At 40.0% G+C, this 24,550-nt stretch overlaps 1 protein-coding gene across 2 annotated transcripts in view; it reads left to right on the forward strand.

The window, feature by feature from the left end:
* Positions 1 to 1,460: 1,460 nt before the first annotated feature.
* Positions 1,461 to 24,550, forward strand: part of cspg4 (chondroitin sulfate proteoglycan 4) — a 45,163-nt gene continuing 22,073 nt past the window's right edge. Inside the window, exons 1-2 of one of the 2 annotated variants that reach the window (XM_058408471.1) lie at positions 1,461 to 1,614; positions 24,303 to 24,466. In XM_058408471.1, the coding sequence (XP_058264454.1) occupies positions 1,545 to 1,614; positions 24,303 to 24,466 (234 nt within the window). In that variant the 5' untranslated portion in view covers positions 1,461 to 1,544. Of the gene's footprint in view, positions 1,615 to 18,699; positions 18,788 to 24,302; positions 24,467 to 24,550 lie in introns of those variants that run through there. The other variant, XM_058408472.1, reaches the window with a different exon arrangement.

A 24,550-nucleotide genomic window follows, 5' to 3' on the forward strand; every position in this document is an offset into this window, starting at 1 on the left:
TGCACATATCAATGTGATGGCCAGGTTTCCACATAATTTCAGTCATTTACTGTATATTTGAAGTATACAAATTAGCAGTTGTTTAAGTAGTAGTGTTTTCAAAGACTTTGTGTGTCACAAAATGAACAGCCATAAAAAAGGTTTTTAAATGATCACAATGACAGGTTTCTAGATGCGTGGTTGTTGTTTCTGGTTTTATTCTTCTATATATTTATATTTATATTTTGGTCTGAGAAAGGAAAGCAAGGAAATTTAAGGAACTTTGTCTCTCTCCCTTTTGTGTATTCTCACTGGATATATGTGTAACCTTACCCTTTTTCATTAAAAAAACACAGCCATATGGAATCTATGACTACTTATGCAAGTCTGCAGGACTGACCGTAGAAATCTTACTGCCACTGTCGAAATGAATTGATGACAATGAGCCTTTGTAAACATCTGGAAGCAGTTATAGATTCTTTTTTCCCCTTGAGGACTGAAAAAAAAGTTTAGGAGAAACCCTAAGGGACACACACACACACACACACACACACACTGAAAGAGAGAGATCTGGTTAATCAGAGTTGAAGGTGTGATGACACACCAGAAAAAAGAAAAAAGAGAATCAAGAATCTGCCAAAGGTCTGAACATTATGTCTCGAGTTACACTGGTTCATATATATTCCTGAACATCATGAGGAATTCCTCTGTCCCTGGAAAAGTGGTATATAAAAGGCATCTCTGTGAGTAACGGTCATCATGAGTAAGCAGTTACAAATACAGTAACTACAGTGGAAAGGATGGAGAGCTGTCTGTGTTATTTATAGCACATTTGCACAGATGTAACGTGAGCCACAACGTCATTTGATTTTAATTGTGACCAGGTTGTGTAATTTGAGAGAAGGAGGAGCAGGAAACCAGCATGTGGAGGGTAGCACTGAGAGGGGGGTGAATGGGGTTGTTTAGTTGTGGGTTTGGCGCGTAATAACGTCATGCTGAAAAGCTGGAGTGGTGTTAGATCTGTAGAGATGCACCAGTTGCATACGAGTGGATCACTGTTTTTTTTGGGGTTTTTTTACCTTTTTTACTAACTTAACTGCTTTCAACTTTCACTATATAACATCAGTGGCAATAAAAGTAAATCTTCTCTGACAGCTTCCAGTTATAATATAATAAAAGGAGGAATATTGGAACAATGTTAGCTTTTCTCTTCCTTCTGCACAAATCTGACCTGACAGACATATTTTGATCCCACAGAGAGAGAGAGAGAGAGAGAGAGGAGAAGCGGAAAAGATGAATAGGATGGAACAAAAGAAAAGATGAAAAAGTAAAGTAGTTTCTTCTGACTATCACAGGGCTGGGCTTTGGGTGCATGGGGTGTGTTTTTAAAGTAAGGGGTAGGAGGTGGATACTCTGAGCGTTTTAGGGAGTACAGGGTGTCCCTTTCAGGTCCGGTTGGTCCGCCCCCTCCATGAGATTACCCAGCACAGACCTCCAAGTCCCTAAACGCAGGCAGTGCTGTGAATGGAGAGCTAGACGAGGAGACTGCAGAACATACCGGCAACATGATAGTGCTGCGTTTAGTCCTGTGCGCTGTTCTGGCTCTGCTAGGTCTGCCTCATGCAAGCTATGGAGGTAAGACAGTCCAAGTTCAGAAGAAACTTTTAATCAAAGCCACACTGAGGCTCTGTCTGAAATCATACTTTTCTATCACTTTTCTGTTTGCAAACTGTCCTTTCCTCCCAGACTTGGCTATGATTTAAATAAGACTGCAGCTGCATGGTTTATTTATTTATTTTTTTTCTCAGCTTACTGACAGATGAATTATGTGAAGTATGAATAGGCAACAGGCAGCAGAATGTGTCACTGCCCAGACGCGTGTTAATGCTAAATGAAGTGCTGATATTTATATTTCAGGAGATGTTTAGAGACTTAGAGATAGCTAGAATATGAAAGGCAAAAGATTATGGTACTAATGAGAGCAATATGAGGTGAGGGGGACTGGTGTGCTCTGAGGTCTCGGAGGTGTGCAAATATCACAGTTAAAGGTGAAGTCAAGGTGTAAGAGCTGGCAGGAGGTGCCTATATATCGTAGTGAAAGGCTTATTCATCCACACAGGGGAAATAGAAAAAGAGAAGGAAATACAATGCTGCCATAGTGCTATGTGTAATTCATCTCTCTCTCTCTCTCTCTCTCTCTCTCTCTCTCTTTTTCTTTCCCATTAAGTATGGTTTTTTTTCCAACCAGGGGTTTAATCACTGGCTTGGTTATGGTGGTGAGGGTGGTGTGTGAGCAGGGGGGTAGGGGGCAGCTGGCGAGTGGTGGTGGTGGGGTTATATGGTAATGGGGGGGTTATATGCTGCAGACATCCGGCAAGTTTCTCAGGGTGGGAACTCCATCGTAGCCAAGAGTTGTGGCTTGCAAAAGGCCAGGCTGAATGAAGAGAGCCTTTGAGGGCTGCCTAAGCAGGACAGATCTCTTCTCACATCACTCCAGCCTGGACAGCTTTCAGATGTTTTCACATCCTCCCAGTGACTCTGAAAGCTACATTTCATTTCTAAGGAAATGAAACCGGTTATTGAAGCCAACTTTATCGAGTTGATACGGATCGTTAGCTTGGTAGCAGATCGAAGCTCTAAGGGGAAAACTGTAGTGGCAGAGTGAATGTTTAGGTTTGTGTTGAATTGCTCAGCAATTGTTCCAAGTGCAACTAAAATTCTTCTTCTGTCGTAAGACATCAATTCAGTGTAGTCTGTGTAGTGTGTGTGGGGCTCTCTTCATGAACCCTGAGCTGTCCGGGGAACAAATGAACACTTCATAAAACACCTGGAATGCTTCGAAATGACCTCACATCCTCGAAATTGTTTATATCTGTTTGCTGGGTCGCCACATGAGTGTTGGAATGAGACGCAGAGCTCCCGTGAGGGCGGTAGTCTCAGCTCAGGCGTGATGCGTGGAACGCCATCAAACCGAGACAGGGCGTGGCCATACCGTCGAATACACCATTCAGATCCCAGATATAAGTGTGTGTGTGTGTTACTTTTGATGGTGTCATTTACAATTTATACCTCACATTATATAGATGATCATAGATATTTATATCTGATACACAGTCACACACAACCTGAATTGAAGTTCTTTTCAAGTGAACCGTTGTATATAATTTTACCATGAAAAATGAAATATTATGTAACTCTGAGCAACACCCGAGCAAAGCTTCTGTCTGCTCTCAGTTGTTCCTTTGCTTTGTCACTGCAGAAACACTTGACACAAACAAAATTTCTGCAGGCACGTTTTTGAGGCTATACAAGGAGTGTGTGAGGGGAGAAAGAGACAGAGACGGAGACGGAGACGGATTAGGTACTTGGCAGGGGAAAAGTGTTAGGATAACTCTCTGTAAGCCAATAAACAAAATATCTGCAAAAAAACTTTGAATCTCTCTACCTTAAAATTGGCAAATTGGAATTAGTCTCTTGATTTGGCTTGCACACACACACACACACACACACAACATTAAGAATAAATATTTACACATCCATTTATCTAATCAGAAACCATGCTGCAGGCTCCCTCATATTGCTCATGCATATATGGAAGATGTAGCCTTCTGTCCAATTTATTGACATTTCAGATGGCAGATTGTCCGCGATGCTCATGGCGACGTTCTGGATATAGATGCACTGTGGCATAAACAGCCTTTCCCAAAGTGGACGCTGAGCTCAATGTCACAACAGATCAGATTGCATTTAAGTCAAAGTTCTCAAATAAACCAACGGGTTCCACATATACAGGTTTAGCCGAATAGCAGCTGCCGTCTACATCTTTAATGGCACATCAGATCAATGCAGGATCATGAAGTGGATTGACACATGACTGTGGTGTGGGTGAACGCTGGTTATAAACGAACCTTAATGAGTTGAGCTTCATGACGGTGCATATTACTCACCCTTCTGAGTAAGACACGCTTCAGTCTGTTGCCGTGGAGATCAGCGGAGCGGGGATGTTTGTTTGCTGTGTTTTCTGATTCACCGTCATGTAGGGTTTCACACATAGGTGTGGTTAGTGAGCAAATTACCCTCTCATTAAACTCACAGAGTAGTAAAATGAACAAAAATATTCTGTGTCTATTTTGGAAGTCTCAATTTGTCAATTTGTTCATTTTGATTTGCTGTTTTGTTTTGTTTTTCTGTCCAGATACATGGTGTTTGAGATACAGAATATTGGGATAAATAAATATATAAAAAGGGAAAAAAAGAAAGAAATTTTGTAGAAAAGTGAAGAATTTATATCTGTTTTAATAGGTCTAAAGCTCAAGTAATGTTTATGTACTCAAAAAGGAACGATATTCACAACACTCATGATTCAATCAATAAGTCTGTGACCACGGGAAAATTTCAGCGTAATGAGCTGTGTAGCCAAACCTAAGGAGACTTTTTATCCTAAAATAGAGCTCCAAAGTCGGCTAAAATGCCCGACTGTAGTGGCCTGTTTCTCATGCCATTGTGATCCAGAGCTCCTGGTCATGTCACAAGTCCAGATGATTCTTAGTAATGGTGTAGGATCTCCACAAAGTATCATGAGTTTATGTGACCATTGTGCTCTCTATATATTTGAACTCTTTAGGTTGCACAGCACTGTGTGTGACTGCATAAGACGCATCATTAAGAGAATGCTTGCATTTTTTTGCACCACGGTGCATTGTGTTATACAGCACACCCCAGTCATTTGTTCTTCTTATGAAGGTATGTTCATCAGTCTTGGGACCTAACCCATTTTTTTCAGCTCTTAAAGGCTATTAGAGGTTTTTCAGCATGACGGAAAATAACAGCAATTTGTCCTATCAGCAAATCAAGCTGAAAGAGCATGACTGTTAAACTGATGCACTTTTCTCCCACAGTGTCCATGGTAATGGCTTTCATTCAAAACACACTTGTGCAGAATTTTCCTTCTGTGATAATGTAAAACACAGAAAAGCGAGGGAGTCGAGAGAGAAAAAAAGGATTCTTTACTGGATTGGGAGTAATATAGAACCAGGTGTCTGAATCTTCGCATGTCTAGAGCTCACACAGTGTTACTGAAGGAAGGCTATAAGGAAACGTGTAGCATCAGAGAGAGAGAGAGAGAGAGAGAGAGAGAGAGAGAGACGAGAGAGAGAGAGAGAAAGGGGCAGATGCTGGGTGTGGCACTCAGAGTCTGTGTTTGTACTACAGCTAAATCCATCTGTCTGCTTACATTTTAACACAGACCCAGCTTTTATACAGCATGGCTGCAAACACGGTAACAGCTGCATTCACTGCTGCTGTACTTCATCACATATACAAATCCAATCTCGAGGAAAAATTCGTAGAATTTTTAGTCATACGAACATTTTTTTGCTAACCTTATTCTAACTGTAGCTTAACAAATGAGTAAGTCTGGGAGAAATCTCACAAGGAAGCTAGTGTGTGTTACTGCACTGGGAGTCGTGATGTTTGACTGAATATCCACACGGCTGTGATTCAGCTGTAGGCGCGAGTCACCAGTCCAAATGCTGCGGTCAGTCACAGCCAAGCTGATCTTCAGTATCACAACATTATCACGAGTGAGAGTTGCTGATACACAGCAGTTCTGTAGATAAGTAATTAATACAGAGGAACTGACATTTTAGTTAAACGAATGGTTTGCTTGTTTTTGCTTCGGCTGGAAATACAGAAGATCCAGCAGATGCCACGCTCATTGAGAGCCAATCAGATCAGATCACTGTCTCACATACATTTGTACCTGTTCCTGTTCCTGTTAACGGTGGAATCTGGGGAAATTGGTTTTCCTTCTTTCTTCCTTTTCCTCTTTATCTGATAATCTGTCATATTTTAAGCGAAAAATTTTCAATTTCATGGAAAAAATGTTCATAAAATGTTCAGAGTAACTGTACCGTTTGAAATCATTAAAAAATTTGTAAAATGTTCTTTTTCTTTTGTTTTTCTCTCACAAGAAGAAGCTCATTTCTTGTTAAACACTGAACACAGACGAGCAGAGTGACACACACAGTAAAACTGCAGCTATAGGAAATATATGCACACTTGGAACACCTCTCGTCCAATCAAATTACAGGACTGGACCTAACTGTTGATCATTTAATCCATGCAATTACTGTATTTGTTTAGATACAGTAAGAATGACTGCAAGGGCAGAGTAATAGTGTAATTAATATCAAACCACAAAATTTCGGATACTTGTGTTTGCAATTTTTGAAGAGGTTACACTTCATCACACCTCGATCATTTTGTGTGGCAAAGCAACAGCTGCGTTCATCTTAAAAGTGCTTGAGAACTTTGACTTGAGTGTAATCTGATCTGTTTTGACACTGAGCTCAGCATCCACTTTGGGTAAAGCTGTTTATGCCACACTGCATCTATATCCAGAACGATGGCTTTAAGGGTACTTCGGTGGTTCCTCTGGGAAAGTTTTTTTATGTATACAAAACTATAGAAAAGAGTGTTTCTCTAACGAGTAGGAGAGCTAAGTGTAGAAGGATGTGTTGATAAATGCCATGCTTGTTGATAGCACATTCCTCTAATTGTGAAGATAAATGTTAATGGTGTATGACCAGAATGCACCACTGATGGGTGTCTGTGCTTTTGCTGGATAATTAAATGTCAAGCTGTGTTATGGCTTTGTTTCCATCTAACTGCAATTGGAACGAGATTAGGAAGGTGCTTTGTTGGTGATGGTAAGTAACACAGCTGCTGCTGCTGCTGCTGCTGCTAGAAACCAACATTCATTCACCACCAGGAGATGGCTGTAGGGATAACAGCATACCATACAAAGGTAAATTATTTCCCCCGCTATTAATAAGGAAACTGGGTCATCTGTTGACAATCGTATTCTCTGGAGGACCGGTTGCAGAGCAACAGCATCAGCACACAGAGGAGCCCGAGGCATAGTCATGCTAGATGCTTGAAAATGATTATGATCGTGGTTATGGATCTGTTTTATTTGACACCATATTGAATCTTCGGAAATGTAAATAATGAGCCAGCTCTGATACTTGGACAAACACAATATCTGTACTGTAAGAGGTTAGCTCGGGTTATGAAAATGTTCTCATATCTCTCTCGCACAAAATTGCAGCATAAAATCCCAGTTCGATGTGCTTCTTAGCCTTGTTGAAATGGTAATCTAAAACCACTGTCACATGACTAAAGTTTTGAACTGGTTTGAAGGGCAATTGAGTTGCTTTCCGCTGGGAGCAATGCACAGCTGTTAGCATATTTAACTAGCGGTGCTTGTTCCAGCACAAATCTGCATCGGAGGATAAGTGCTGGTGCTTTGGGAGATTCGCAAATATCTTTTCACACGGCTGCTCCCCAGAGACAGAATAGAGATATGGAAAGGGATTCTGATAACTAACTTATATACTATCGCACGGAGTGCTCTGGATAAATATAGTAGAAGCAGAACAGAAAAAAAACACGGTCTCACAGGCAGTTGAAAGAAACAGAGGTGTAAAGGGTCCCTAGATAGAGTGCAATGGGAACCAGTGCACACAGTGACGCCTGTATTCACGGCCAGAGTCATGTCGTCATCGAGAATATATGAGGGCTTAAAATAAACTAGAGGAAATGGCAGGCTGCACGCTTGACGCTGAGGAGGACGAGTTGCTGGAATGCCTCAGCGTGTATGCTTCAGGCGTTGGTGACAAAGCAAACTAGAGACCGACAGCTACTAGTGCTGCTTTTTATATATGTGCCAGGCAACTGATAAGGCCTGATTTGGTCTGGTTTTAAATACGGCTACGTACGGCGGAAGAACCGTGTGTAACATCATGCAGATTCAATCAGATACTTCAGAAGAGCTTTAGTTAACAGAAAAATGGGGAAAATGTCGTCTCAGGGGCTTTAGTCTGTGGCATGGATGGGCTGGTTTGATCTTGAAGTGATGATCTTCTAGGATGTTTACAAAAAAAACATATGGTTCTGCAGGCTGAAACATCTGGATGTGAGAGATCAGAGAACATAAACTGGCTCAAATTTACAGGAAGTCTAATGGTAACTCAATTAAACGCTCTTTACAACTGTGCTGAGCAGAAAAGCATCACAAAACCTTCAACTTCAGGTTGCACTCCAGTCAGCCTAGAATATAAATCTGAGGCTAAAGAGGACACAGGATCAAGAAAAGAAGACAACTAACTTGGTCATTTTTTTACTGCTAAACTAAAGTGCTCTCATAGACTGGACCTTAAATATTTGGCGAATGTCCCAGCTCCTGCTTGCTGACAGAAGCCAAAGCTGTTTTCACAAGCTAGTAGTCTAGTATGGTCACATATTAGCTTAGGAGAAAAAAAGGAATGCTTCAACATGCTTATGGAGGAAAGGGGAAAGAGACTGAAAAGGGAATGTGGGCTTGATTGTTTATTTCTAATCATGTTGAATGTGTAGTTTATACTCATCAGACATCAAATAGTGATACAATATGCCACATTGTTACATCTCTAATTCAGTACACCTCAGTCAGGTTATAATAGCCTCTAAATCAATGCTACACCACGTGCAGGTGGGTTCATTAGCAAGCAGGTCAGCAGCAAGCAAGTCCAAGCCCCAGCACAGAGCTTTTATTTATGTGTCTGTCGCATGTAATGGATTCAGGACTACATGTATGTATGTGTGGAGACACAGCAGAAAAGCATAGCTGGTGGTTAATATGAAGCTCATATGAAAGTAGACACTCAGGACATTAGGAAATTTGTAGTGTTTCATAAGTATTTCTGGTTTTCCTGGAAGGGTTCCTAGAAAACAAAAACAGTTATTTTTTCACACAAATGTTTGTATCTTCAAAGTAACTGTTGATATCAAACCCACTTTTGCTCTCTGAGATGCTCCAAGTTCTTGTTCATCTAAAAAGCAGCTCAAATTTGATCTTCAACCACTAAAATTCTGTGTAAGGTTATTCAAGAGAGGGGAAAAAACATGCCTAAAACACACTGAAAGCCAACAGAGTCCTGATTCATTTTATCACTCACAGCCAGAACTTAATCTATCTGTTTATATGGATTGAAAACATCCCATAAGTCCATTTCTATTCTTCTGGTATACTGGGGAAAAGGTTTTTTTTTTAATCTATTATAAATATGAATAAACAGTCAGTGTTTGGTATGAATCTTTGGTCAACAGACTCAAGGACATTGCGTAGTTAAATAAAGAAACTGGCTGTTAGGTTTCACTGAGCATCCTGGAGAATCTGCTACGGTTCAGCTGGAGACTTGCTTCTGTTTCTGCAGGTAAAACCGTGTCAGTGTTTATTATGTTTTTCTGTCTGAAAAAACAGTTTTTCTAGAATTGTGTAAGATGCCACTTTTATTACACACATGCCACTTTTCTTTATTTTTCTTTTGTTGGAAAAATAATGCTTGAATCATGCAGACACTATTCAATTAAAAGAATACAAAATTTGCACAGTAGTGTATGTTGTGTAAGCAGGGTTGGGCTGCTGCTTATTTCAGGAATATGTAATCAGATGCACTAACCATTTCTTTGTCTATTTTGGAGCAGCTTCCAGCTTCTCGTCAAACTCCCTCAAACTACTATGTATGAAGGAAAAATCCAGAACTTTCCATGAATCCGCATGCAGAGCACACAAACTGACCATTTAGGCTTGTACATGTTTCTTTAAAACAAACACACACACATACACACACACACACACACACACACGTACATCTGCATGTGCATCTGGAGTTAGAACATATGAGTAGATGAACTTTATATTTAAAATGCAGAACAGAAAGAGGAAGTGCTGTCTGTGAAGCTGCTCTGATCTGACATCTTCTGGAATCTTCTGCTTAGACCAGTCAAAATCTTGTTTTTTTTTTTTTAAGTAAACTTGTATTTGGCAGATGCCATTATCCAGAGCAACTTACAGTTTATCTCAATTTATACAGCTGAGCAAATGAGGGCTCAGGAGCCCAGCAATGGCAGCTTAGTGGACCTGGGATTCAAACTCACAACCTTCCCATGAGTAGCCCAACACCTTAACAACTAAGTTACCACATCCCCCATATTTTCTCTCTAGATCAATGCAGGGGAACTCATTCAAAGACTTTTTGATACACATGTCTGGAGAAATGTGAGCCTAGAGAAAGCAGTTCATCAGTTCCTCCAGGATCACAAATATTAATGTGAAATCGGACAAGCGTTAAATTTTTCAAAACACAAATTCAGGCAAAACCCTTTTGGACTCACGTGTCGAACATGAATACAGTTCTCATAGAAAGTAACAATGTGTGTCCGCCAAAAACAAACTCTCAGAGGTTGAGGGTTTAGACTTCTTGTGGTTTCTTAGCTTCTTCAGAAGGAAGCCTTTGCTGGGTTCTACACAGAGTTTCTAGGACAACCGATGATTTGATTATTTTTCCTTTTACAAGCAGACCAACAATGTAGTTGTTCTAGATTATATTGAGGACATTAACCCTTTATGATTTCTAGGAATTTAGGGACATTTAGCTGAAGGATTGTCTTAATATACAGACGAATCTGGCAGCACAGCCTGGCTCCGGTGTTAACAGGCACTCACTTGTCATTTCACACATGAGACCGAGCTCGGCTCAGGGCTCCAGCTATCAATAAGGCGGCTTTTCATTGGTATTCAAACATTATTTTGCCCTCAGCTCAAGCATCGTAAGTAGGAGGCATATTCAAATGAATATCTTAGCATACAAGACAGAGAAAATGAAGGTGAATTGTTAAGAATGTGTTTGTTCACTGGAGAGGAAAATTAGGCTATTAAACAAGTCCATTTGAGCAATTCTGAGTTATATAACCAATTGTAAATATTATGTTTGGACATTTGTGGAGTGCATGGCATAAGGAACAGCATGGGGATGGCATTTGGGGGTTTTTTTTTTTCAGTTTTTTTAGGTGGACGGTGCAATTTTTTTGTCATGTGAGATGCTGTTTAAAATAGAAATAAATAAACCTGTTATAAAAAGTGTTATGGGGTTGTGTTGCTGTCATGGGCAGTGAGAGTCACTGTGCTGCAGACAGCCAACGCCCTGAACAGGGAGCCAGACCATCTGGCAGCGTGAGGGAATCCCGCTTCTGGAAACGACTGTTACTCAATTACGTCTGCTACTGACTTTGGCAAAGTTCTCTCCTTTTTTGGTAGTTGTGGAACTAAAAATGCTTTATTCCCTTTCCCTTGGGTAGTTTCCACATTGGAGCTGCAGCCGTCAACCAGGACAAAGCGTCTTTCTTGTAGTCTTGAAGTGACAAATAACCTTTGTACGGTTTTCCTATTCCACCCTGTTCAACCTCCCCTTCAGTCTGAGGTGGGATCGCCCAATACATTGTAAAGAATCAAAAAAAGAAACCATCTTCTGTACAAAGTCTGGCAGAATGAGGGTGGTAGGGAGTCATAGTTTTAGGTCCTAAAACTTAGATCCTAGGATAGACTGGAGAAAGGCGTGTCCACATCTCTACTTTCCCCTTTCATAGCCTGCTCGGTCTGATGACACAGTTAAGAGGGCATGTTTGCTCTAAGCCCAGGATTTAATGGCTTAATTTACTCTAATGTTCATGTATTAAGGGGAAATTAGTGTTCTTGGAGTCATGTTTAGGCTCTACCACATGGCCCTAAGTATGGACATAGTAATAGATGGACAGAATAGAGAGACCACCACTGAGGCAAAACAAGCAGACCACAGGCTGTGATTAGACTCGGGTGCATGCACACATACATCTTAATTTAAGAGCATTTGGAAGCGAAAGGCTGCCCTTTGGCTTCATTTAGTATGAAAGAAGGAGCTTTATGTAGTTCCTCACACTTATACGCACATGAACGCATAAAAACAAGGGCTGCCTCAATAAAGAAATACCTTTAGTTTCAGTGACCTGCAGTTTGTAAGTGTATGATCGCTTGGGGCTGGGTGTGTATTAATGACATACAATGTGAAAAGTTGTACTGTTAGTGTGGTTTGTTGGGAGAACTGCAGTAGCAGACTGGTGGATGGGTGGTGCCGTCATTCTGCGGTCTCACGCACGCACACACACACACACACACGCACACACTCACTTACTCACTCACTCACTCTTTCTCACACACATTCACAAATTTCTCCTTGTCATTATATTTGATCAATAGCACAATCTCTTCTATTCATTACCCCAGACCAAATGATTGTCTCCCATTATAACAAATCAGCATGTGTGAAGTTTCTGCAGCTGCCAGATGTTTAGCGGTTTGGAGGAAAGTCTAACAAAATCCAAACAAGCTGAGAAGAAACAGAGCAAAATGACCATGAAAGGTGGAAACATGTCAAAGACGCATGCTTTTTTTTTCTTTCGACAAATTCCATTGTGTCATAGCAGAACACATGCAATATTATTTCATTGAGTTTTTGTGGCTTTTGTGAATTGACTTGTTTCATGTTTTTGCATAATAATAAATTATTAATACACTTTCTTCACCCCGAGGTGACTGATATTGAAGGATGATTGACTTCATGTGTGGAAAGTCAAGTCTGAGTATGCTGTATGTAAAAGTTTTAAATAATTCAAATAGAATAATGTCGATTCGTGTGGAAACATGTACAGCCATTAGTTAGCTGAGTGAGCTGTACTAGCTAGTCAGAATGTTTAATATTTTGCCATATTATTTTGTAGGATTTAATTTAATTTGGTTGTTTGGTCATTGATAGTTGTGTTAAATATATCTAAGTGCTGCTTCAGCCTCAGCATCTTTACTAGATAGCGTCTAGATAGATAGACAGACAGACTGTAAAACCTAGCAAGCTACTGAATCCCTAGTTATAGGCTCAGACATCACTGTTGTCTGAAGGTTTGATGTATATGGCACACGAAATTAGAAACACTTCAGGAGTTATCTGATTGGTTGGATTCTATAGGATTTCTGGGAGACGTGTTATTCAACTTTCTGCCTGGAAACAAAGGCGTGACGATCGTGACGTTTACAGCTGTGATACTGAGCACTTATGAGGATCATGAGGACTGTGAGGATTATGAGAACGCTGGATTTCCCAAATGATATGACGTTTGCGGTACATATTTTGCAAAACTTTCTTAAATAAATGGTGGATGGTTGCACGCCGGTCTGTTTTTGTAGAAACTTTACATTTTCACGATGAACAAAACTGTGATTTGTTGATTTACATGTAAGTCAGACACGCTCTGTTGGGTGAGCCTTTTCTAATAAAAGCTGCTTTGGTGTCCAGACCTTCTGCTGTCACACTGAAGCTCTGGCTAAGCAAAACAGCTGAAAATCCCAACAGCATGTTTCTAGCCAGCTAGCATCTCATTTCATTATAAACCGTTGATATTGAATGTGGTAATTACTTCAGCATAGCTGCACGTTAACATAATTGCTTAAAAATTCATTCCTCAGATCAAAATCTGTGGACAGAAAATGCAGAACCAGACAGATTGTTTTTTCGCTTTTGCAATAAAATGGAGCATAAAAGAAAGAAATCAAAAAACAGTCGTTTAAAGTGAACACCTAATAATAGTATTGCAAACATATTGCCAAGATCAATCTATGGAAAGGATCCTAATCACGATAATTACTTTAATCACACGCATTTCTAATTTTCAGGTTTATAATCGTTCTATCCGTTTATTTAAATTCGCATTCAAATGCCAGCACAGGTTTGAAGAATTTCACCGCTGCTGTATTTCTTCTTTCCGAATGAAACTATGTGTAAATCTGAATTGATGAAATCATGACCTGATGTTCAGTGAGAGGAAAACTGATGATCTCTGATAATCTCGCTATTATGTGTCTGTTCTTCCTGAGAGTCAGGTTAAGCTCAGATGAAGTGAAAGGCAAAGCGGCGTGTTTAATAAGCAGGCAGTGTGCGCTAGAGGCGGCTGATCCGCTTCCTCCTAATGAATGCTAATGGATCTGCCTGAATGTATGTCCTTCTCTATCTTGCCCCCACCGCCACACTACTCCCCCCCACACCGAAGCTGGCACACCTCACCGCTTCCTATTAAGCGACCGTGAAATTAGAAATCACAAATTAGACGCAGGAAGTATCGCTGTTCCCCCAGCAGGCCCCCAAAATGTGACAGAATACGTCGGAATATGCGGCACAAATTTTAATAATGTTAAAGCGATTCGCAAATTGGTACCGCGTGCCGTCTGCTGGTAAATTATGTTTAATAAATAAGATGTTTTCACCTCTTCCAGAAGAAACATGCTGTATAAACAGTCCCAGAATGCTGTTAAAAGTCACGTTAGCTATGATGGAATATTGAGTCTGCCTGTAGTTAGCATCTGATTAGAACAAAGGCACTTTTTTTTTCACTTTTGAAGAAACGCTATATACAGCTGAATATTTTTGCAGCAGTAACAGTGGGATATGTGCAGCGTGAGGGTAGTGTTGTACATAAGTTCTGCCTTGTGAGTCAGATTATAATGCAAAATCTGCTAAATTAGTCATTTAGTATTGTTTATATTCACTCACTGTTTACACATCTAATGTGTTTCTAGCGTATTTAATATTTAAGAGCAAGTATGGATTCATTACTGAAGATAAAATCCTTATTGGGGGGGTCATGTAAAAGCTTCTTCGACTGAGCGTCTTATACTGTCTTATAGCTTTAGTGTTACATAATTAACATATGAAGTGATTGTGTCTGTATCTATATACAGTAACTCACTTAAAGCTAAAAAGCACTGTGAGCAGCCATGTTGACTTGATGTCACTTGCTGAACTTAAGTTACAGAAAGCATCTCAACTTCCTAAGGAAGAATTCCACATCGATGTGCGTATTATTTTGTTTGTCTGCGTTGGAGATGGTCAGAAGATTATTAGTCAAACGTGTCACATGTAAAGAATATACTGTATAGTTCAGATACTCCATGTCATGCGGAGTCACGTTTCTAAGTCTGAGACTAACCCGTAAACCTGAGTTGCCTAGCAACCTGACAATACGTCTATAATCAGACTGAAGAATCTTTTGAGAATTTTATTTAGGATCAACATTTTAGGTGACATGTTATTCAATTATTATTACAACCTCCCCGACGCTTTGAACTAAAAGACAGGATGTGCTATTCCACTATATGTGTATATGCATTTAACAGATATCTAATATACATCTGGTACATTTCATATGAAAGAACACACACAGGGTCGTTATAGCAGACAAAATCTTTACGTATATAAAAGTTTCTTCGACTTGACACCTTGGTTTAAAATGTGCTATTTGTGTTAAACTGACATTTCTGGAACATCTTAAAGATCGTTAACGCATCGTATGAGAGTTTAATTTTATATGTAAGTGTTGAAAGACTTTTTCAACAATACTATGATATTAAATAAAAGTAAGAAGTGAGATTTTGGGTGTTAACGTGTAGACATTCACACATTAACACAGAAGACCCGCTTGTCAGGGGCGGAGGGGTGGTGTTATATGGACAGCTTGTGACAGCAGACAGCACACAGATTTTATAGACTTCTGTATAATTCTTCATATTAGTGACAAGGAGCTCATTCATAAGCCCAGGGTGAGAAGAGCAACACCAACAAGAACCTGCAGCAGATTATCTTCACCCTCACTGTCTCCTAGGTGCTAGTTCTTTCCGTGTCTCACTTTTTGGTTTTTATCATCGTAGCGATGTAAATTCTAATGAATCACAGATCGAGAGATGTCAATATACAAGCGGGCGTGAAGCCAGTCAACCTGCAGAGCAAGAACATTCATCTGAACAAATCTGTGATCTTGTCGACATAATATTTAAAGCTGTGTTTTATTGGTGTTTTTAGATGTGGACGTCTGGCAGCCATCTGCAAGTTGGGCATGCTTCAGTCTTCTAATAAATATCTTCCTGTCAATAGAGAAGAGAAAAGACAAACGGATGCCTGGGATTTAACGGGAAATTGTTTTATGTCGCGCATACTGTATATGTTTGCAAGTGACTAGCCATGAGAATAGAGCAGGAAACACACAGAACAGGAAAATGGAATTGGGATTTGGAAATGAGAGGCTGTTACAAGCATGCTGGGGATGTGGGATCCCTCGCTGAGCGCACGTTTAAACCATGAATCTAAATGTCCCAGCGGAGAGCAAGCGTGATCCACAGCTGTGAGGAACTAACAGAGGCTGAAATGTAGCAGTGCGCTCTGTCACCTCATATCACAGCCTGATAAGGCGTTTAACTATGTGCACTTTAAAGGGGAATGAGCCATGTACAATTTGAGAGAATTTTCAGGGAAGTAGCTTGCGTAGGATTTCATCCATCATGATAAGCTTAACTTAAGGGAATCAGCTGAACAGCATTTCTGGTTCAGTCCTGAACTCAGAAGGCCTGCTACAGCTTGTTGCTAGGATATACAGTATAACTCGTTTAAAGATAAAAAGAACTATTATGTTTAGTGTGAGCAGCCATGTTGATCGTGGCTTGGGGTCGAGGAGATCATCACAATGTCATGAGTAGGAGATGTGATTTTTTGTTTGTTTCTCCGAGTTGGATGTTGGATGACGCTTAATCAAATGCAGCATAGATATCAGATACTCCATGACTATATGATGCTTCTTAGCCTGAGACTAACCCAACAGTGGTGCACATACAAAGCTGGTTGCAAAACCAGTTGCCTGTTGTTACTTTTTTAATCAGACAGAAGAATCTTTCAAGAATTTTATTGGCTTCCTGTCAGTGGCTAAATACAGTTCCACAGTGGGGTCTAAAAGTGAACTTGATTCTATTTTGCATTCTTTCCAACAATTCAAGTGAAAAGTAGAATCTTTGAAGGACATTATTCAGCTGAATTGTAGAGTTTTTTTAGTATTTGGTTTGTCCCTAACTTCACCGTAATGACAGCGTACACCCAAACTGCATGGACTCCACAAGTTTAAAACCTTATGATCCTTTTCTAGAAATCCATCAGAGTGTCATCTGATAGAAGAGATTAGACATGAGGGAAGTCTGACCTTTAGTACAAAGCAGTTAACATAATCCATATCACACACGTGCTTACATTTTAATAGGGAGCTAGAAATAGTGCCTGAATATTAAACATTCAAGATCTTAAAGATTTGCTTTATTTGTTGTAAATATTTCTAAAACCTTGTGATTATTTCTATATTGAAATGAAAGTAAAATTAGAGGATCGAGGATGTCATCGTAGCACAGAAAGCAGACGTGCTGCCCACCCAGTCGCCATAAACCCAGTAAGTCACGCTGAAGAAAGTTTTATCTGCTTCTCAGTAAGAATGTGATCTACCATTAGATGCTAGTTTCTTGATGTAGATTTTAGGCAAGCTACGTAGAGTTGTGAAGGCAATATAAATGAGGTGTGTTAGCTAACTAGCAAGCTAAGCCTGTCAAATTCGTAGTTAGCTTTTTAACTAAGACTAGGCAAAGACAGAACTGCTCAGAATAATCGTCTCACCTAAGTTCTGTTGGCTTGGAAAGCTGTTTCATTTTATAATATGAGGTAAAAAATAGAATGTGTTTATGCACAATTTTCCAGCAACACAATGTGACTGGCTCGCTCTCTAGTCGCCAGCTTTGTTTCTGGACTAAGGAGTCGCGACTTGACGTCAGAGTGACGCTGTCTGTAGCTGACAAACTAAGGAGATCTGTCATGCTGTGACTTAAGATGAATGGATTCATCAGGCTGTTATTTCTCTGAGCTGAGTGTTTATTTTCAGCAGTGTGAGAGAGCCAGGAGGCGGTGGGGTCCTGATGTTTTACTAATGACCGGGTGTGAGAGTAGAAGAGTAGACGAGAACTGGGTGCGGTGGAGAAACAGTAGCTGGGTGGAAACAGTGGCATAAGCAGCTACTGCTATGTTCCCTGAAGGCTTCAGGCAAGGTTTGGGAGCTGGGGGTTCTGCTGGAAAAGCATTTATGAGCCTTCCTGAAGACATAATACGCAAGAGGCCTAAGCAGGGTCGCTCGAGCATCTTGTGCTCTCGGCTGCAAAGAATTAAATTCCCATTTTGATCAAATGCTTGCATGTTGCTGAAAAACTCTTCAAAATACACTAATACATGCTTAGGACAGACAGAGGAGAGAGGAAAATATATCAAGGAAACAATTTCAGGAAACAGCAGCAGAGGCAGAGGTTAAAGCTCCTGCAATTTTTCTCATTTTTGAGCACGTTCAGTTATACACTGTAGGGTTTTACAGAGTGTCAGTGGAAAGGTTCAGCACAAAGCTGCCATTGTCTGGGGTTAAGCTCTTCAGCGATTGTTCAGTTTGATTATGCAATGCAGCTGCACAAAGACGCGCTGTGTTTAGCGCAATTGGCGTAGTCGTTATTATTGTCAGCTACAGAAAAAACCAACGTAATGCACAAGATGTAATAGGACACATGTTTCTAAATCCTCGGTTGAGGAGGTCCAGACGTCAGCATTTCCTGTCGTTCCAGAACACTCCTCTCCTCTCCTCTCCTCTCCAGGACGTGTCCTGAAAACAAGTGGGCAGCAAGCATGTGGTCCCAGATATTAGGAGTCACAGGGGTCAGAATCCAATCAGGGAAGTAAGCTGGAATAAACATGGATGTATTCCCTGTTACACACACGTACATACAGTACAGTACATCTGCCACTGGACACTTTCACTTCTGGACAAGAACCCCATAAGAGAATCACTTCTCACACACCAACCCAGGATAAATAAACATTTGTTGCTCAAGAATGTTTGTTAATCATTACGGAGGCACCACCCTGCCGCTCGGTGAGGCGAAACACTAGTGTGACTGTCAGTAGCCCACAGAGAAGCTCTTTGTGCTGAAGAGTCAGAATGCAGTCCTGCTCTCGTTTACACAGTACGACCGCCTGCTGCTTTTCTTACAATATACTGATAGGTGAGTGAGATCATACAGCCAGCACTTTATATGATGAATGTCGTGAGTCTCTGTAAACTCGTACTCAGTCTGTTCACACAGCATGGAGTTACATGGCAATGCAAGAATACAGTATTTCAGTAGCGTAACGCATGACGGAGCCCCCCCCCGTGTTTCCCCTGATTCTTTATATACGAGGTTCTGCAAAGTAAACATGAAACCTGGCGCTTGCCATTAGTTCAATGTGAATTCGATTAAGGCCTGTGAGGTTTGGATTGTTTTACACAGAAAGCAGGGGGAAGGGAAAAGAGGTTCTGGAAAGTTTTTAGGTGATTTTCTCTCCAGATGGAGAACTTCTCCTGCACCAGTAACCTCTCACCCTTCAACCTCACTCATCCCCCACCGTTCCTCAATCCAGTGAGGGAAAAAAAAAGAAAAAAAAAAAACACCTATGTGTACAGAGAGGATGTATCTGGTTTCCTATTTCTGCTTGTAAAATATCAGGGAAATTAGTTTGTCTTTTTAATAAAGAATAGCAGTGAGTTTTTCGCTTAGTTTTTTTTTTTTAGGACCTTACATATCCTCACAGAGTTCGCTCCAAGAGAATGTAGGTTGCCATATGGATTACAGCGAGACCTATATTTTTTATTCCACTCATGCCTGGACTCCTCTGAGGATCTTTGTGAATTGGAGCGCTAAGGGATGCTGAGCTGGTTTGCAGTTTGATTTGATGTTACTCGGCGCAGACCGTGCACAGACTTCAGGTCGGTTGTAACTACAGAGAAGAGAATCAGAACTATACGGCTCTATAAAACACATTTTTCTAGGTCGTCTCCATTCACTAAAAAAATATCTACAAGCTACAGCTGCTTTAAATAACTCCAACAAACAAACAGCGCCTGGCTCCATCCCTAAGCGTTCTTAATTATTTCTAATAAAGGGGCCTAGTCGATGGTGCACTTCATTATGAATGTTTTATGGGTGAGAATAGCCATGAATCAAGCAGCACCACCACCACCGCTTGCTTAATTAACTGATTATCTGTTTCATGTCTGAGTTCATTATGGTGTGATGTAACTATTTCGTCTTTGCCTGAAGCTGATTCACATTAAATGGAGCGCTCTTTACTCTTTACCATCTGACAGCAAGTTTACGCAGTATAGACACACCATGTTTTTTTCCTCATGATTGCCTTTGTGTTTATGTAAAAGGAGCGCAGCGCTCTTAGGAAATATTTGAAATTTTCCTGCTGAATACACTGAATGCTGCCCTACATGGTGGTTCCGTTTATGTCTTATGTGTCTGGTAGCGTAGCATCACTACCAGAACAACATATCAGCAAACCAATATAACCACTATTTATATAATTGTGTAGCACGGACACAAGCCGGTGGTTTGCTTAGAAAATAAAACGGTTAGTGACGGTTGCTATGGTGAACTTCCACATAAATGTTTTGACAATATTATAATTTCAGAATCATGTAACATGTACAGTTTTTTTTAGAACTGGCTGACTGCTTCCTGTAGCCTAGCTGTGGTTGTTTCTCATTTCAGACGCGTGTTAGGCCACTGAATGCAGCAGGGAGAGCTGGAGTTGGGACTTAGGGATTGACTAGAGGGAAGATTCATTGAAAGTGTATAAAGAAAGGCATGCAAAGTTCCCCATGAGATCTATAAACATAAACTGGGTCATTCATCATCCTTCAGAGCCATCAGACCTGGCCAGAGTCAAAACACACACACACATATATAAACATATAGTGTAAATATCCTACATCCTGCATAAAAATGTACACATGGCTTCTTATGTCCAAAACTAAGACACAAGACTATATGCATAATATAAACAATTTTATCAACATGCAATGTATCTCTCTTCTACATCTCAGTTTGTAAGAGCAAAAAAACAAACTGTAAAGTCAGCACAAAAACGAAGGAATTATAAGAAGCTAATTTCATTTACATTTACAACCAAATGGAAATTAACTCCATACATGTTGTTCAGAGTTCTATAGCTAGTCTTGCCAACTGTGTGGTTCCTGCTGAGCTGGATTGCTTTTGCACTGCTTTGCACACATTTTAATACTTCTTGTCACTTGGGTTTCTTCTGTAACCCTGATCCAAGCACATACATCAGAAACATGTACATTACAAATTCAATACATTAAAACTGGAATTTAGTGAAATTTCTGCTTTTGCATATGTAATAGGTTTCATTCCCTTGAAGCACTACAGCCATTTTAATTATCAGAAAGAAAATGTATTTTCTTTTGTATTTTTTCCATAAAAGTGAAAGTATTATTGGTACCAAGTTGCTTTTTTGAGAACCGACTTGCTTTTTCTTAATAGTAGGGATAAAATTTCCTTTTTCGAAGGTCTCTACATTGAAGTATAGTTGCTAATGTTCTGCATTGTTCTCTAACCACGAGTTTTTAACATTTATAACCGGGACATTTATTACATTAAACGGAGGCAAAAAACGTGCCCACCATTCGGTTATTGTTGAACCAGAACCGTGCGTTTTTATCCGATAAAGTCATAGTCACATTAGGTAGTATGAGGGCACAACTATTACAAATCTTCAGTGAATCCTTACTCCCTAAATAGTGCACTATATTATGTGCACCTGTAATAATGGATGTTCCGAAGCCATACATTATGTGAAGCTATTTTAAATGAACCACAATATTTTCTTTCAAACTACTTATCCAATGTAAAGCAGCTCCAAAACTACACTGTTACCTACACACTGAGGAGAAGAAATATGACTCTATCCAGTCAAATGTACGACTAAAAGTTCTCTGTTTACTCCTGTACTATTTCCTCCTAGTATTTTTGTCAACTATAAAATATGTCCTGCTTGTTCAAATAGGAGCCAGTGCTGTGGCATTTCTATGTAGTTTTTCCAGCCAGTTTGAAATCAAGGCAGGAGAGCTCAGATGGTTTCACCTCATATGACACTTTCTTCAACTTTATGTACGAAATTTTATTGTGGATGAAAAGTGCTGTCCTGTCGAGTCATTTTATTTTTCTCTATGTGTGTTACACACCGACTGGGGATTTCTGGAGTACTGTCACAAGCTACTGGAACAGTTCTCTGCTAAACCACCAGAGGGGGAGCTGGGAAGCTATTCACCATAGCCTGCTTTCTGTTTCTGTATTTCCCACGTGTGTTGTGCCACGCCCTTCTTATTGTTCCACTTTCCTGCCTGTCACCTGTTCCCCATTTATCCTAATGTTTTGTCTTATATATACCAGCCCTTTTGTATCTGTCTGTGTCAGTCATTGTTTTTTGTTTGTGGTTCGGTCAGATGCCGCTGTCTTTTCCAGGTTCCCATGTTTTCATTATGTTTTGTTACTCACGTTGTTTTTGTCCGGCGTTTTTTCTTAGCTTTATTTTGGTCCTGCTGAATGGAAACACATCCCAGATGATTAGATGCGAAAGAGTTGCTGAGTAGCAGCAATTCACATTTCACATGAAATGACCAATCATGATTCAAGGAGAAAATTGTGAACCTTTTGAAGAGACGAGGAAAGGCTTCAGTACATGAAATACTGTGTTTCTACTGTTGCTTGAACTCCATTTCCACCAGGTTCTTGAAAGTGATGTATTGTGAGCTATTTATGAAATATGGAAGGTTTTTCATGCTGTCTGCTTATAAACCCAGCTTTTTTGGAATATATTCTCATATGCATATGTAGGCCACCCAGCTCTATGCCAGTGTTGAAATACATGGAGGGGATTTCCAGAGGTCATGGTGAAGTGACTTCGAGTCTGTAGATTGCGTAGGAGGTTGTGAAATGTGTATTAATCTCGATCGCTTGGCTCAGGCCTTGGAAAGGCTTGCCTGTGAGACCCTAATGCTGTTGCTCAGTTTATTTCAAGAGTGAAAGCAATGGGAAACAATTCATTTCCTGTGTGTATACTACTGGTAGAGGGAGAAGAGTGTGTTTGAGTTTTTTTTCTGAAGAGATTTGTGCTGAGCAGGTGGCTGAATTTGCACAGAGTCAGACATCACACAGCCAAAGCCTGGGAAAATCTGTAGCACTACTGGCAGCCAAACATCCTCATGGGGTTATGAATCATCTAAGCATTTTCCACAACCTTTCTCAATTTCTTTTCTTTTTTGTGGCAGCTGTGTAAGATTTAATCAGCATACCAGTCATACTGCATATCCATGGTGTATTATATTTGCCCTATACATTAGCAGCATACAGTGGATTTAAAGGAAGTCTACACACCCCTGTTAGAAGAATTAAATCTTGATCAATCATGAAAGAACTTTTTTCACATTTAATGTGATTATAAGCCTAAACAGTACCATAACCAATAACCTCAGTGAATAACCTTTTTATAATGGAGCATCAAAATTACATTCAAACTCTTCAAAAGTCAGTTTTAAACAGCAGTCATTAGTAAAGTGTTTCTGATTAACCCCAATGCGGTTTCTGTAGGATTTGTTTTGTTTTTGCTTCGACTACTGAAGCTTGTAAAAGAATTTCCAAAACATTAGCTGTACCATGGAACACCTCCGTGAAAGGCCACCATCAACAAATAGAGAAAATGGGACACTGCAGTGGCATCACCAAGAACAGAACGTCCCTCCAAAATTTGCTAAAAAGAGGCTGCCAAGAGCTCTACAGCAACATTAAAAGAGCTGCAGAAATTTCTGGCAAACACTGATTAGTCTCTGCATGTGACAACAAGCTCACGTATTCTTCACATCTGGGTTATGGGTTGGCTGTCTAGACACCAAAATAAATAAATAAATAAATTGAACATCCAAGCCTGCCTAAATCACCAAAAACCATGTGGCAAAATGTGCAATGGTCTGAGGAAACTGAGGTAGAACCTTTTCAATATAATTCTACAAGATAAAAACAAAACAGCTTATCACCCACAAACACCATCCCCACGGTGAAGCATGGTGGTGGCAGCATCATGCTACAGAGCTGCTTCTCTTCAGCTGAGACTTGGCCTCTATTATTTAGAAAAGAGAAAATAATGGATAGTGTAAAATACCAGTCTATTTTTGAACAAAACCTGAAAAATCTCACCTTCCAGCATGATAACAACCCAAATCACAAATCCAGCTCTACAAACGAACAGCTTCAGGAGAAGAAGATCGATGTTTTGGAAATGTCAAAAAAACATTTGGAAAAACTCGTGGAAAGATTTGAAGAGGGCTGTGTAAAAGAGATCCCGTTACAGTTTGATAGAGCTGGAGCATTTTTACACAGAAGAATGGAATAAAATTGCCAAAGCATGATGTGTTAAGATGGTGGAGTCTTATGCAAAAGACTGAGTAAAGTTTTACAAGAAAAAGGTGCTTTAACATAGTAAAGAGTAAAGCATTTCGATTTGTTTTAGTGGTTATATCTCATTAAAGGTGGAAACATGATTATTAATCTGGTTTCATTTTTGTGCATCTGAAAAACTCGTAGTTTAAATCCACTGTATTCGTTTTTCTGAATTACATTAGAGCCGTAGCAGTCGAATGCATCATACATCATGTTACTCTTTTTCTGTTTGCAGTTTCATACTTTGGGGATAGCTACTGCCGAATAGATGTGGTGCAGGATCTGTTAAGTTTTCAGCTGTCACTCCAGTTTAAGACAAGTAGACGCAGTGGGCTGCTTCTTCTAGCTGCTGGAAACAGAGACTACCTGTCTCTAGAGCTCATCAATGGCAGGTTACAGGTGAGAAGCACAAATACATTGTTAAGTGACCAAACAATATTGTGTCATTAATTTAGATTAACTATACTATGGCATATCAGTCCT

This window comes from Hemibagrus wyckioides, linkage group LG14, assembly GCF_019097595.1.
Source record: "Hemibagrus wyckioides isolate EC202008001 linkage group LG14, SWU_Hwy_1.0, whole genome shotgun sequence".
Taxonomy (NCBI): Eukaryota; Metazoa; Chordata; class Actinopteri; order Siluriformes; family Bagridae; genus Hemibagrus; species Hemibagrus wyckioides.